We start from the raw sequence: 17,005 nt of genomic DNA, 5'->3' as shown, positions 1-17,005 counted from the left end.
TGCAAAAGTGTCCTACCCTTAGAAAAACACATTCTTTTAAAATGAATCAGCTGAAAATGTGTTAATGTGGGTCCTCACAGATGGACTAAAAACTATTTAGAATCAGAACATTATGAAATGTAAGCCAAGAAAAGGACTTTCCTCACATTTATTTCCTCAAATTAATGTCATTATGTAAACGTAACCTAATCCATTCATTTTAGTGTTACATGCAATCAGGACACCTTAAATCAGCATTTTACAGAAAAGTCCAACTACATTCTGTATCTATGCTGCTACCTACACAAGTTTCACTGGTACTTTATGAAAAGAGAGAAAGAGTTTGGAACATGTGATCTGCACTGTGGCATGGCAATTACTGGTGCTGCCTCACAACTCTCGGTGCCGAGTTTGATTTCTCACCGTGCAACATACTCTTTCAGGATGTCACGAAACCAGAAATACACAGCTTTACCAACGATAAGGAGATTTCTGATGATGGATGGATTTGAAAACCTTCATGCTGGGTGTACAAAAAAAAAAAAACAGCCATTACATACGGACCGAAGGCTTTAAACTCTGCAGAGCGCAATAAAATTTTACACTTTCGAATTGCATCTGCAGTTTCACTCCTCCACTACACAGAAAGCTGTTTTACTGTTTGCTGCAAATGATTTTACCACCTCATGCCAGACTCTATGGAGTCCATTAAACTATACAACAGAGTGATGGTGCCACCAACTGTGGTGAAAAGGAATAGCATTTTAAAAGTTGCATTTAATGTTGTTTTGTGTTATTTCGGTTACAGAATGCAAATGTCAGTACTGGTAGCCCCATCACTGATTGCAGCAAGAATTAATTTTACATTAAAAAGAATTTCTGAACCATCTTTTATAAATACATTTAGGTATAGTCTGAAAATAATGCTATTATATCACACGTCTTTTGTAAAAACAGTAAACTATCAGTAAATTACTGGAACAGCAAGCAGGGGTGTATGGAAGAAAATAACAATTCTGTGGTTCTCCTGGATAAATTATTGACTTCCAAACGTTAGTAGGAGAAAAATAGTATGCGAACGATGATATTTGCCAGACACTTCTACCTCATAACAGGAATATTGTAGAAACAAAACCAAATACAATATGAAAAAGTAAAATTTCTGAATTGAACTATTCAGTAACGTTTACTTAAAGAAAAAATATTTTTCATGCTTATCATTTTACAACCCTTTGGAGAAATGGGACAAGTGACGACATTTACATTAGCTTTGTAAACACAGTATTATACCAAGATAAATAAGATCTTGAGCGACGACTTGAGTAAACCAGCACCTTAGTGCCTTCACATTCTGGTTAAATGAGAGTAGAAGCACAATCCAAAAATAAATTATGTTCACATAATTCTAACATGGCTGTTTTGCATCAAAATATTTCCTTAATAACAGCCCAAAATAAATGCTTTGGTCTAACTGCTTACTTTGCTTATGACGAATATAAAATTGTCTGTCCCTTAAAAGAAACAAATCTTGGTTAGTCAAATAGGTAGATAGAACATGAATTACTTATGCTTCAGTACTTTAAAATTCTACAAGACGAGAAAGATTATCAGGCAGCATGTAAGAACAGCTTACAAGCATAAGAACAGCTCTTCTTTGGTTGGTGGTTTAAGGACCAGAAGTGGCAATCTTGAGTGTTATACTCAAAGGGTACCACGCAACCTCCTAGATATAAATGATTTTTTAATTAGAGAATTAAAGTTTTACACTGCATTCATTAGGTTCGTACAACCCTCTACAGAGATCTGACGTATTTAACTGTTATACTTTAATATATGTTAGTGCTGCAAATTAATTTCTTAATATTTTGAAAACTGAGATTACTGAGATTTTGGTGGATGCTGTATATGTGTATATCCACTGGCATAAAAACTGGAAATAAACATGCAGAAAATAAGCTTTTCTCAAAATCCCTTAATTAAACATTCCCCAGTGAGCACAAGGGTTCCCTAACACTGCATGTTTAGTTTAAGGTCAGCATTTTGCAGTTTATCCAAATTGGTGTGAGATGTAAACAAGCTGCAATAGAACTGATTTACTTGAACCACTCCCTGGCTAACCCTATTACAAACAAAACTACATTGGATAAAAAACACGACATGACTGCATACTCCTCAAATTAACAGCAATCCTGATCTTGAATTTGCAGGAGGCTGTGTCTTGAAACAGATGATTCAACTGATGTGCCCCTCAGCAGTTGAGCAAAGTGCAATGGATAGGACTTGAAGTGTATAAAAATATTACATTAAAAAATAGTTAAAACATTAAAATCCTTTTATCTTCAATAGAATATTACAATATAAAGTTTGATTATGACATTCTGATTACAACAGGTCACGAACATAACTTTAAAACAATCTTTCTATTCTTAAATTTTAACTTCTTAGAAAACTGCATGACTGATGTAGAATATTGACGCATAATTATTGTATGTGATTTAGTATAATAGGTTTTAATTTGCCTGAAAAAAATACCTCTTCAAAGAATCCTGAGTCCAAGCCAGAATAACATGCTACATTTTTCTTTACATCTTATACTTATTTGAAGGATAACAGAAACTATATACACTAAAGAAAAGTGATTTTTTTACTGCTATACATATTTATATAAAAACACCTCGTCTTAAAGCAGTTCAACAAAACCAAAGGGAATTTTTTGACGTTGTAGAAAATATGAATGTTCTTAGTCTTATATTACATTTCTGATAAAAATACATTGCGCTAAATATATTTTAGCTCAAGACATTTTTAAAGTAAAAAAAAAATGTTTATATATTCAAACGTTTTATATTCACAATTCAGCATTTAAAATGTCACAGAACTACATAATGTTTATCTGAAAATGTTTCCAAGTTGTACAGAGACTAAGGGTGTATTTACAGTAGGTCTTAATTTTGGGACAAAGTCTCACACACTTATATCCGATCTCCTGAAGATTCTTCTTTTGTCCCGCAAGAAATTCAATTTTTGGGCTTCTGTTATTCTATCATTGACCAATTACTAGTAATGTAAGGAGAATCCTCTTCACATGTCCAACAATATGCTACTGACAATCAGCATTACCTGCTTTGCAAGGAAACTACCCCTCAATGTTCTTGTAAAAGAGCAACATTGCAGGCCTCTGGGATCTTATCCACTTGCTTGTTTCTTGACCTCGTTGGCCTTCATCAGTGCTTTGATGGCTCTGGCCCTCATCTCAAGCTCCAGAAGCTCTAGCTGCTGGGCAGACGGCTGGACAACAGCAGGAGTTGAGCTTGCCAAAGTGTCTGCCATCACCACAGCTGTGGCCACTGGTTCAGGTAAGTCAGGTAGGGCCAAAGCCGGCGAAATAACCAATTCTTTCGACTCCTCCTGGCTGGGCGTCGCCAAGGCCAGAATCTCACTGACACTCTTTTCTATGTCTTTCTGAAGTTCTTTCTTTGGGTCAGCAGGCTTCACAGCTCCTGTTTCGGGAGGTACTGGCACAGCTGCAGTTTCCATGTTTTTCCTGTCCTCTGGCTCCTCTTTGTGTCCTTCAATGTCGCTGTCACATGTATCAGCATTGATGCTCAGGGCGTCACTCTCATCCCCTGAAGCGCCTCCTTCCACACAGAGAAAGTAAAAACACGACCTTATTTCACGGTGATAATGTTCCCCGCTGAAGCTTACAATACAGCAGTTGTGCTTTATTCCGACAGCTGCCTGCTGGTTCTACACATTTACTGTATTGGAAACAAAACTGCATAAAAACATCATAAACGTACTTGAAAATACTTCGAATACCTCATTTCAGAGCTTTTATCGTGTTGTAAACATGTCGCATAGCAAAAACTATCAAAGACTTTTGGTAAATGAAGAGTAGTCAAAGTGGGGAAAAAAAAACATCTCCCCATAAGCTTTGAAACCACTGCAAATCACAGAAGTGACAGTCCACCACTGGATTTAAGTAAACTTTCTGAAGAAAATCAAGCAATAAATTACTTGAACAAAGTGTTATATCAATACCAGTCAACATCAGTGATGATGTTAACTGAAGCTGCATAATATATGAGAGACAATACCTACAGAATACTGTTTCTAGCCCTGTTGAGATTTCAAAGAAAAATGTGCCTAAATGCTCTCATTGAACTTTAAAGAAACAAAATTTATATGATAAGAGTCCATTTTGGACAAAATGGCTGATTTTTGTCTCTTATCACACTTCACTTGTGTTACTTCAGTATAAACAACACTTAACAGCTCCAGTGTTCAGGATTTCAGTTTTTATTGTTTAAAGCAACTGCATCGCAGCATTTTCTACATACTTCAGCCTACCTTGCTTATGGTCTTCTACTTGGGCATTCTCTTTCATTGATGAAGTAGAATCCACACTGTTGTCCTGCCTAAAAAAGGAAAATATTTAAGAGAGAATATTTTAAACCCAAAGCACTTTCAGTTTTGAATTTCACAGGGAAGGCAATCCTCATTACTTATCTCTTTCTAATAATGTCTTAAGAAAGTGTGTAATGAATGCAATAGCCTTTTTCCACTCCAAAATTAATGTTTTTAAATTTGTCAATTATTCTTACCCGATTCAGAACAGCCAAATCATTTTTGACCGCCTTATGGCTATAACCACCTTTCACAAAAGTGGAGAGTGAAGGCCTATAAAAACAGCTCAACAGGAAACAAGAATCCTCCAGAACATGGGTTGAGAACCCTTGCTGTAGGCAACGCCCAAACATTAAAATTAAGACCACTTCGTGCACTCTTCAAAAAAAGAAAGATGAATTTCACCCCGTTTAGAAATATACTTACTGGCCATCTGTTTCGGACTTCCTTTTGCCCATTTCACTCACTTCTTCTTCAACATCTGAATTTCCGGTCACTTCGTCACCTTTATCGTGTAAACAAATTTCATCAACTAAAATGCAATTAAATGTACAAAGAGGTGCAATGATTTTTAAATTCCGTTTTATTTCCACATTCACATATATTTCACATTATTCAGCTGTGTGCACAATCTCTTCAAGGGCGTTTCTTGGCTTTGCTCAGATACTTTCATAGTGTTGGAACAAGTGGGTTCAACCAGACCCATGGCTGGTGCCTCTGCCCTAATATCTAAGTCCTGGAACCACAAACAGGCGATATCCTATCTTCTAACCACCCTACCAAGAATTCTCCAGAGACCCTTGTATAATTATGCTAATTTTAATTTACCCAAAGATAGCAAAATGTTTCTAGAATGTGCAAATTCATAGCAAACATAAAAAAAACAATCTAAAATCTCCAATTCTGCAATGACCTAGCCAATCACCTTTCACAAACTACAATGTGTATATGAAGGAAACCATTTACTGACCCTTGCAAACGTATTCCTGTAAAAAGACTTCCCAAGACACTCAAAAATGGAATGCCGATTGTTCCTAAAAATCCCTTTATTGAAATATCTTTAAAATCGGTGCAATTATCAAATCCCTTAATTAAAAAAATATTGTCACAGCTATAGGTTACTATGGATGTGTCTCTTAGAATCTAGATACAATGGGTAACACCTGGTTGTGTCAACATTTCCACCTTCAAGGCAAAGAGATGTTTGGCTAGATTCCGGGGTCTAGATTCAGTGATCATAGCAAATGTAAAGTTTACCTTGATTGAATGATTAACTAGAAATCATCTGTCCAAAACAGACACCATATAAGAGGATGGTAAAGCAGAATGGGATACAGACCACAAGAAAGATACTGGAGGCAAGATCTCCTTGTTCTAGATCACCCGGGAAGACCAGATTAGAGCTAAGCATTGGAACCCTTTTAAGAGATCTTACTATTCTGTGGTTTTTAGGGAACTCTGATTTCCTGTGTAAAGAATCCCTTGGTTAAAAATGGCCTCTCTTGGTTAGTGGGTGCATTTTCAGAATAGGGAGATAGGTTCCCATTCATTCGGTTACATCTGGGTTTGCAGACAAAAAGAGATTTAATCGCAGATTGCATTCTATTTAGCTTAGAAGGCGAGCTTATCTCTTATTTTTGGCCTTTGTAGGAGTTTTATATAGGAGTTTGAATAATTCGTAGCAGTCCTGGATTTTACTGAACGGTTAGGATGTTAGGCCTTTGGGACACCTTATTTTGTAAATCTGTACATAGGGTAACTTATGTGTGGTATGTTAATGTTGTGTGTTGTTTAGTGTGTATATTGTCACTGTTAATACATATTTGTTTAACCAAGAGCACCTGAATTATTACTCTTTGCACAAAACCTGTACAAAAGAACAAAGAACTCAAGTGTCTCTGAATATACCAGCCACTCGGGTATAATCTGGCAAAATCTTTACAAGTTATGATTATCTTGCTTATTGATTTATCCACTTGAACAGTTCCTAATAGTTGCCATTTTGTAAACTACCATTTGTAATAATATTCAAAGATTTTCATTTTTTTAAGCTTTTCCATAGTTCAGACTACCAAATATAAGTTATTTGGTATAGTTATAAGAAAAACGTAGCACCATCTTACCCTCAAGAATCTGTAGCAGATTCCTTTGAGAGATCTGTTCCAATTGCTCTAAGCAAAGTCTCTTGATTTCATCAAAGGAGCAGTTCTGTGAACACAAGGGCTTTTTTTATCGTTCATTACAAACAATTCTAAGTACTTAGATCTTTACACAGCACATGGGAAGGTTACATTTCTCTCTCATAGGACTGCTTTACATGGCTAAACAATGTTAAGAAATTAAAAGCGTAAATGTGACAATAAAAAAATATAATATTTGGACAAACTGCAGAGAAACAGACAAACCACAATATGAATCACATTATTTCAGCTTAAAGGCAGAAATTAAGTAAAAATTCCCACTTAACTACCACCCGTTGCTTAACATCTTAAAAGAGGTAGCAGAAGGCTGCTGAAATTTAGGAAATTGTAACAAGAACAACATTTCCAAGCCTTTACAGCAAGGTGACCAGCATCTCAGAAAACTCGGCAGCTGTGCCAGATAATTTATTTTGACAAACACAATGAAAAAGCAGAATGGGCATAATTAATCTTTTAATGGGATGCATCATTCCTCACAGCATCACTTTAACTAACACTTATTTAATTGGCAAGAATATGAAGGGTCTGACATCCCAACCGGTTGTGAGAAGATGAATACCTTCAACTCTTCTGGAAGCATTTTCTTAAGCTTTGTCTCCCCCAGCACCCGGAAACATTGTTCCAGCATCTCTTGTCTGTCAGTGATATAGGCACTGATGGGTCTGAATGGAACATCCAGATTTAAGCCTCCTTCTTCAATGTCACTAGGCTCATCTGTCTCCCGACTCTCATTTTCAATATCGACTTTTAAATCCTGTTAGTAGAGCACCAAAAAGACATTTTTAGATGTAAAATCTGCTCTCGTTTTTACTTTGCTTGTATATGTGCGTGTTCAAAGACAATGGGATATTCTTTCACATTAAGAAATAAGGAAGTTTTCATCAGACTTTGGTCCTGTTTAGGAGCAAAACAAAACAAGGAAAGACAAAGACGTACAGATAAACATCGATTTACTTGCTCTCAATTTGCGCGTTTTTTATTTAACTCGACTCAAAAATAAAATTTACTGTTTCTTAATTTAGGACAAATACATTTTCAATTTAACACGCTCGGCCACAGTCAGCTGCAGGTAACGTGACAACTGACACCTCATGCCCAGGTGTGCGTGGGGAAGAATAGCATTATAGACAATACTTGATGTTTTCAAACCTAAAATAAAGCTACGACAACTTAAAAAGTAAGCTATTGTGTGACAAAATGTTAAAAATGAAATGCAATACAAAGAATCTGTCAAATATTTTTTAATATTATATAAACAAGCTGAAGAGGGATTTCATCATACGATGAAAAAGTTTTGAGATCGTGAAGAATGCGACTGCCACCTACGAAGCACATTAATGTTAATGTATGTAATGACATGCAAAACCCGTGTGTAATAAATCTTCTTGATAAGAGTAAATATTCAAATTATAAACACGTTACCTCAACGCTTGATTCCGTACTTCTTCGTTTTCTTTCTACATGCCGGCCTTCTGAGTGCGAATGCTTCCTTTTCTTCTCCTTAGCAGATTTCTTGCCCGTCATTTCCACTTCTAAAGGTACGTCCTACAGATCATTCGTTTAATAAAACGAATATGTTTAAAGTATGTTAAATACTGATCGAATACCACTACGCAGAGCTACAATAGCAATCTTAAGCTTTCTCTGAAAGATTAAAGACTGTCGCCAAACATACAAACCGAGCTGTTTAGGCGATTTGTGTCGCGGAATTAAAACGTCATCACCAAAGTCGCGTCCTTGGTGTAAAACGTAATCGCCACAGGCGGTGGCTTGACGCAGAAGGCTGGAGTTGCCGTTGGGTGTGTTAAGGTGATGTTGGTACTGCTCAGTGTTAATAATGCAATGGGTGAACGTACCCTTTCACACATACTGTACGTCAAGCTTTAGCTTAATTGTTTTCTTTTTTTCATACTGTAACGGTTACGGCCGACAAGCACTGTGTGTAAGAGACGGCGTACCAGAGCAGGTGACGTCACCACCCTTCCCTGTGATAGCAGGACCACAGCTACTGGGTTGTGAGAGATCTCTCTTTAGCTCACGGGCTGGGTCGCTGCAGAGAGCCGCGGGAGTCCCGGGTTCGAACCCCGGACGATGTGGGGCCGACCTAATGCGGCAAGGGCGCCCGCCAGTGTCCCCGTTGCGTTTCAATACCATCAGTTTATTTTAATATTGAATATGCTAATGTGAAGTTGCCGTTTAAGTCTATTGTTCTTATGATAAAGGACCTTGACTCAAAATAGCTTTTGTAAATAACCCTACTCTATAAATCCATTTCCAGCTATTCACTACAAATTATAATGTTTTCCGTTGACTTTTCTCATTAAATAAAGACCTAATATTCTTCATAGTTTAATCAGTTTCCTCGGGCAAACAGCGTTTTCTATATAATTTAGTGAAACTGCCACAGTTCAATAGTAGGCAAGGGGATTTAACATCCTGTACAGGACATAAATTGTACATGTACTACAACATTGTTATTTAATTTGTTTAAATCTATAGATGAAAACATACAGATTAAATCAAAACAAAATATCAGTACCATTGTTATAGTATAGGTTTGAACGAAGTACAGTATATGACCTTGCTACAAATTGTCTGAACTTCTCGTCTGGTTCAAGTCAGACAAATGGACATAGGCTCCATGGGTCTGTTCTGCAAAGACCATTCCTCTCTCCAGAGTAGACAGCCCACTGCTACAACCCCAGTGTCTCCTCTATCGGGTAAGAGTAGGTGGAAGAATAGATATCTGGTTATGGTGTGTTCTTTCAAGATGGAGGCAACGAAGAGTGGGATATTGTAAGAGGGATAAGACTATCAATCCTATATTCCCAATTACTTTCCAAAAATTCAGTTTTGTAGGTAATATTAATCAAACGTGCTAAGAACCAAGAATAGCTGTCAAAAACGGTTCAAAACACAATGATGTTGTGTCCAGTGCCAAGATGTTCTAAAAGAGGAGAAAAATGAAAGGCAAATCATTTAGTTTCTCAACATGTACCAGAAGACATAGAGAATGGGTTAGAAAAGAGGTATAAGAAATAAAAGATAATCCAAAAAGAATTTTAATATACTGAAATTATTTATATTTAATCTGTATAACAACATATATTCAGTTCAAATACATATACATTTTCTTAAATTATATCTGAAATACATAGTGATTTACATAATGTCACCACCTTGAGTTGAGGCAGGGGTCTTCAATTAAATAAATATATGACATTTGCCATGACATAGTAATCAACCCTCATTTGCCCGGATTTGCAGGAAAAATTAAACTGTTTGCAAAGGTGGTGAAGGAGAACACCAGACCCTTAATGAAAAACAGGTAATGTTGGGCTGCATCTTGGCACGGTACAATGATGATGGGATGTTTTTATAGTTACTACCCTGGAACTTTCCATTTGAGTCCTGTGGTTTGCACTTCATTCTTGATTCTGTAGAATCTATAGTGCCTTCGAGGATTTTTCACAGATTCATTTTTTTAATTCGTCAATGTAGCACATTTCTTCGAACCCAGAAACTTGACTGACATTAAAACAGAAACATCTTTTATGTACAGTATCATGATGAAATACCAAATACTTACCGAAATAGTATGCATTTCATCCTCTTTCAATGGAGCCTTATTTTTTTGTTCCTATTTTAATAAATGTCAAAATGCAAGCCACCATCACACAAAAAATTCAGGTGCTGCTTTCAGAGCTTGCTATCTGTGTGTCTCGGTCGACATACAGTATTCTATGTGAGAGCCTTGTCTGCTTAATTAAACAAAAATAATATTTTAAAAAGACTAATCATAGCATTATATGTGGGTGCATCCTTCTAACTTAATCTTTACTGAAGTATATCTTAACTTTGTGAATAGGAGAATATGAATTGAGAATTAAACCCATTCTGAAAAAGGAAGTATGCGATTTAAGTTTAGTTGCATAATGCTACATCCCTGTAAAACTGACTTAGATATTTCAATTAGCAGTGTTTTTCAAGAGGTGTGGGATTAGTGATAAAGTTTTTTTTTTAATATCCTGGATATTTAATAAAGTAATTTGATGCCCAGCCATTTACTTTAATTGCATATATTAAAATGAAACTCTCCTGTATTTGGTAGAGGACTCCTGTCACTGCACGCTTCTGTATTCACAGTGTTAAGAAGAGGAATTTGCTTCAGAAGTGATAGTACCTCACAGTGTTATAGTTCAGTTTTGATATGAACACTTTAATTAATTTGAGTTAATTAAAGGTAATTTTAATAATCCCTCCCTTTCTCTCTTTTGTATGTCTTTGCATTCTTTTGTCCTTATAACTGACTGATACACAATACTCGAAGTGTGTAAAGTGTGTGACCGATTTCTCTTTTGAGTTGTAAGGTGAATTTGCTAAATGTCACCAACAGATGGCATCAGGACTTCACAGGGTTTCTGTAGCAGTACAGCAGAATTTTCTGCTCTTCCACATGCAATATTGTTGAGTAAATATATAGGGCAGGCTTACAATTGGGTATTGTATCTGTATACTGTACTTGCAGACGAGACCTGTGAACTTGATTAGTTATTAACTAAAATTATATTCTGACCCACATTAACACTGAGCATTGGAATCTCTTTAGGATCTAAAGTACTGGACTGACATTCCTGTGTTGAGCTTGATTAGTTATTAACTGAGATTAGAATCCATTTTGTAATTTTTAATTAAGTGTGTCACCTTTTGTTGTCAAAGCTAACTAGGAGCTGCCAGAATCCTGCTCAGAACTGCATGTCTTATCTCTTTGCCCAACGACATTCATTTTCTAGAGCTCTCTACACAGAAATTACACAGAAAGGGCTTCCCCTTTTCTGATTCTTTGTCTCTCCCTCTGTTTCACCTCCCTTTCCCCTCCTGGTTTTTCTTCCCCTATTATTTACATGGTTTTTCTACCTTTTCACTGTCCTTCTGTTAGGACAGTACTCCTCTCTCAGTTGGAATATAAGTAATTAATTATAGTGTATTTTTTTAAATAAATGTATTTTCCCCAACAAATATCTGTCTTCTCTTTCCTCTGTCACTCTCTGTGAGCCCCTGAAGTATTTTCCACAGTGTGGTTTCAAGGGCAACAATAATGCCTTAGAGCCAGTAATCATTACTTTCTTTGCCTCAGAAACACTCAGCGCAGAGGTGTGGAAACTAACTACATGTACTGTAGATGTAGAAACACGTGTACTGTATGTACAGTATAGGTTGATGAAAGGAGTTTTTTATGTGTTTTAACATTTACTGTTTTTAACCTCACTATTATCAGTATCATCATTATCATTATATCACTATTATATCACTATTATCAGATATATCATTATCATATCAGTCTCATTATTGATCTTAAACAATGGTTCTAATCTAGTCCTAAATGTATAAGGAATCTGATTCTTCTGGCTTCTTTTTTTCTGTATATTTCACCAGCTCCTAGAGTCACTGATTTTCAGAAGTCAGTGTTGATTCAATATTGTATATCACTCACCTTCGGCATTTAAATTAGGACCTATATTTAGAGGCCCTTATACTATACCATTGAGTTTATGTATGGAACTGTACTTTTCATCTACAGTATGACCCACCCATAGCCTTCTGGGTATTGCATTTCCAGCAGTCTCCTTAGAAAGGCTCCTTATTTACTGTATGATAAGCTGAACACTTCTCTAAACCGGATGAGGGAGCATGAAGAAAGCAGAGCTGAAGCATTCAGTGAGGTGAAGCACACAGCTGGGTAACCATGGCAGTCATTTTGTGCATGCAGCCACATGATGCAGCCGTTTAAGGTGCAGAATTGAGAAATTACTTTATTAATTGAATAAAGATGGAACGTTAGACCATGTTCCATGTTCCAAACCAGGCATGATGCTGGTTTTCCTTGGCGGTCTCACATACAGTATCAGTACTGACCAGGTACAGCCTTGCTTAGTTTCCTGCTTAGATCTGATGATGTCAGCCTACGAGGTGCTAATTAAGCCTACAGACCCTCCTAATCATTTCTGGTTTTATATATTTTCCTAATTATAAATCCTATAATTTTGTTTAAAATATTTTTGCTTCCCTCATGAGGAATATCATCTGGAAAACTGTGTTTATTAGAGTAATAAACTACAAGCAAACATAATATTGTAGGGGTGGATCAATCTTTGCCGTACAGTTTTCTGGGTCATCCTGACTGGCATTTATGATTCTGCCTTGCTCCCATTGTCTGCCTGATCTGATTCTAGCTACCTATCATCCAGTAACAGACTACGTGTTTATGTCCAATAAGTGTTTATTGAAACTAAAAGTTTGTAGTTTAAACATATTTGAATTCTCAGATATGCTTTAGACTTTATCAGCTTCAATCCTTTATTTGAAGTCTTACTTCAGGCTAGTAAGGCAGTGTTTATCAATACTGCAACATTATGTGAATTTCCTGAATTCCTGAATTCTTGTAATAACAGTCTCCAGTAACTGTGGCGAAGCTACACACCTACATTGCTATATAGAACTGTGTGCTGTTTGGCACACTGAAGGGTATGATAGGTCACTTTTCAAGCCATAAAGGCCCATGGGGAATGGGGGGCAAGGGCCACCATTTTTTCTTTGATCATCTGACACTGGAAGTGGAGGTGATGTGGTCAGCGTCACACTCCGGCCGGCCTATTACCCCCTGAAGGATTAACCCCCGGTACTCATTTAGGATTACCTCATTTGAAAAGCAGGCTGAGTGGAAATGGGAGCTGTCTGGAAGAAATTGGAGCAAGTTTAAGGATTACCACAAATGAAATCATAAATGAGGAGTCATCCGTTGTTAAAATGCTGGCACCACAACGCTGTTTCAGAGGAAACACATTTCTTTGAACCTTTGAAGTTTCATAATCATATTACTATCTGAGTATTTTTAAAACTTCCAAGAGTTTTCCAAATGGTTTTGCAGTAGTAGCATATGAGAAAGAAACAAGTCATTTTGCACGCTCTAGACTGAAAACTCCATGTTTGAAAAAAGAAATGCATTTTCTTGTATAATTATATTGAAAGCATTCCCAGAAAAGCTTAAAAATACACTAATAATAATAAACTATATATTATAAAGTGCCTTTAGCAGTAACATTTCAAAGTAACAGTAAATTTAAACAAGAAAAATCTGGACTTTAAAGTTTACTATACATATTTATACACTAAATACAAATCACAAAAAAATATATAAAAATGTGTGGACACATTTCATTGAGGATATATTATGGCCTGGTTATTCCTGATCATATGTGAATCATATGTGAATGTTAATCAGAAATAATGTGTAGCAAATAGCACATGGCTCATGCTGTAGTTTTCTGCCACTTAATAGTGACAGACATTCATGGGTTGTGATTCTTGAATTTAGGTGGCAGTGGTTTGAGGTTTTTAGTAAGGTTAGATGGGTTGTTAGTGAACTAAAGATTAGTACAGTATCACAAAGAAATGACATTTGGATTTCAGATAAGAAATATTAATGTTTCATTTATTTTTTACTATAGAAAATATTATTTACGTTAGTCTTTATATACAACAGCTGCTTTATCAGGGTTGTATTACAACATAACTCATGTCTCAGCTTCTTCCTCCTGGTTGCCTGTGAAATACAGGATTAAATAACCTTCCAGCTGGCAGTCAAGTTTTAAGTACTGTAGCTGGGTTACCAGGGATGGGCTTTATTGCTACACACCTCATGCAGTTTGCCTGCATGGTCTTCTCAAACCAAGGACGAAGGAGTGCACAGTATCTCTGTACCTCCTGCTTCAATGCCCTTGTTTTGGGATTGTTTTTAAGATGTGAGAGGCATTTAAAAACACACACACAAATGGTGAACTAGACTTTTTTTTCAGAAATGTAATTTTATTTTTCTTATGCCACATTGGAATGGCTGTCTTGGTGACGTGCTTATTTCAGTTAGGTTCTAATACATACTATAGAGGGATAAAATGTACTGGAGGCCTAACCGCAAGGATGAGGCTGCCAAACGCCTGCTCACTTTCATGAGTAATGAGCTAGGAAGCTGCAGCAAAGGTGTAGATGGGGTGGAGAGGTGAGAGTGAAATGCACAAAGGGAAGTCCAGAAGGTGAGATATATACAGTACACTGGATCGGTGAGATTAGGATCTCACCTTCCTCCTGAACTTCTGTTACAAACTCCATATTTGACTTGGCTTTGCTTTACAAGATATTTTTTTCCCAGTACACTATGTGTATTTATATACTGTATTTATTCAACCTGTTTTAGTATTTAGGTTTGTTAAGAAATCTATTGCTTTTTTTGTTAAAGAAAGACAGATGATATTACAATATCTTATTGCATACTGTATACACATTGATATATTGCATGTATCAAATTAGAAATGGTGAGGATTCAATAAAATGTATTAAGTGTGAGCTGGAGGGCTGAAATATCTACATCTATCCATTTTGTAACCAAACCAGGGTCGCGGGGAAGCCGGAGCCTATCCTGGCAAGCAATGCACGCAAGGTGGGATACACCCTGAATGGGACGCCAGTCCATTGCAGGGCAGACACACAGACAGACACTCTCACACCAGGGCCAGTTTTCATAGAAGCCAATGAACCTACCAGTATGTGTTTAGACTGTGTGAAGAAACCAGAGCAACTGGAGGAAACCCACATGAACAAAGGGAGAACATACAGACTCCACACAGATAGCACCCCAGGTGCAGAACTGAACCCAGGACGCAGCGCAGCAATGCTAACCAGTGCATGCAATAACTGTTCCCCTTAATGACAAACCAGGCATATTATTGTCATTGTTTTATCAACCATTTAACTGTTTGCAGTGTGGGAGTTTTTAGGTGTGGCGATGGCATAAACCCAAGAAATGAGTCAGTATTCTGCAATTCTTCACCTTCTCAGATGGCATCTTATAAGAAGCAAGTTTCCTGCAAGCAAAGTAAATATTATCCTAAATTAAAGGATGGTTACTGTCAAGAGTATTATTAAATCAAACAGGACAAACTTGAGTAATGCAACCTACTCAGAATACCACTGATTTGGTCTCGGTTCTAGCATGAGCAGGAAGTGCTTTGAACTTAATGCATCTTTGGCATGTACTGTAAATGAAAACATATCTTAATAAGCTGCCAAAAAGAAATTATAATAAAACCAGTTCACTGGTAATCCAGTTAAAAGAAAATTGAATGATGTATTTTCAACAAAATTATAAATCAGTAAAAACAGGGTGAAGAGAATATATAGTATGCAGACAACAAGCAACACTAGTTTGTAGACCTGTTTCTTAATTCTGTTCATATTTTTTGTTTACAAAACAGGTAAGTAGGGAAGCATAAAATATACGATTAACTACGTTTGATTGATTATGGTGTTTTCATATTACAGGATATTAATGTTAACCATTGCAGTTCCATAAAGAATCAGTTATGTCCACAAAAGTGACAAAGTGTTTGTATAGCAGACAGCTAGTTTTTGATATGCCCCTTTCTTACAGGTAGTACAATGTGAATTATTTCATCAGTAAAAAAAGATGCCAATGAGCATCTGACATCACTGTATGTAACACTGGCAAATGAGTCGTAATGATCAGACAAGTGGAAATGGCTTAAATTCACAAAAAAAATTAAACTAGCTCCACCTGGTAAAATTAACGAGCCTTCTTGTGAATTATAAACCCTTTTCATGCTGGACTTTAGCTATACAGCCCTTGTCAATTTAGGTGTCTTAATGACATCATCAGAGGTAACTGTGTGTATACCAGGAATATATTAGAAGTGTGTAGAACAGGGTAACATCAAAGTCCATTGAGTGGTAAATAAGTAGAATTCCATTGAGCTGTACAGTATATAGTGTCAGTTAGTGGGTAAAGTCCATGACAGCGTTAGAGAGTCTAAGCAAATGTGTTTAAAGGCATACCAATGGGTAGCTCATTCTGCCACTGTGAATACAGGGATGAGAATGAACGGGCTCTGGAGGATGGAGGAACAGCCTAGCGATTGGAAGAAATGAGGGAGTAAGGATAGGCTGGGGAAAGAGCGGTTAATACAATGATGGGCAAGAACAAATATTTTGAAACAGATGTGTACATGACTTTGGCATGAGAAATTAGAAAGAAAAAAGACCAGGGTTTAGAATTCCAAATCAGTTGCAGAGTGTGACTAGTGCTATAGCCAGGGGGCAAGCCTGAGAGGTCTTGCAACAGTTCAGGCAGTGGTGGAGGAATAATGTATGAAAGGGAAGCAGTAGAAGCTGGGTGAAGGGTATCAGTGGTTTCAGTAGCGTATATTGGGGGGAAAGTGATTGGGGTCAGGCAGTGAGAGCTCAGTGCTGAGTGGCGTGTTACAGTAGCAGAGTGCAGCCAATTGGAGGATTTTAAAGAGAAGGGGGGAGAAGAGAATCAGGACAACATATGAACAGAAGCAGAATCA

At 36.8% G+C, this 17,005-nt stretch overlaps 1 protein-coding gene across 1 annotated transcript; it reads right to left on the bottom strand.

Annotated features, from left to right (window-relative positions):
- Positions 1 to 2,293: 2,293 nt before the first annotated feature.
- caap1 (caspase activity and apoptosis inhibitor 1) lies at positions 2,294 to 8,313 on the bottom strand. The gene is made up of 6 exons (XM_088625337.1): positions 8,010 to 8,313; positions 7,147 to 7,341; positions 6,510 to 6,594; positions 4,813 to 4,891; positions 4,330 to 4,397; positions 2,294 to 3,617 (listed from the first exon to the last, which is right to left on the bottom strand). Exons 1-6 carry the CDS (start codon positions 8,109 to 8,111, stop codon positions 3,166 to 3,168), a joined length of 981 nt encoding a protein of 326 aa, XP_088481463.1. The 5' UTR covers positions 8,112 to 8,313; the 3' UTR covers positions 2,294 to 3,165.
- Between the last annotated feature and the right edge of the window lie 8,692 nt (positions 8,314 to 17,005).

Source organism: Lepisosteus platostomus, chromosome 1 (assembly GCF_059453375.1).
Source record: "Lepisosteus platostomus isolate fLepPlt1 chromosome 1, fLepPlt1.hap1, whole genome shotgun sequence".
NCBI classification, from domain to species: Eukaryota; Metazoa; Chordata; class Actinopteri; order Semionotiformes; family Lepisosteidae; genus Lepisosteus; species Lepisosteus platostomus.
Note: the sequence above shows the minus strand (reverse complement) of the source record. Positions and strands in the feature narration are given on the sequence as shown.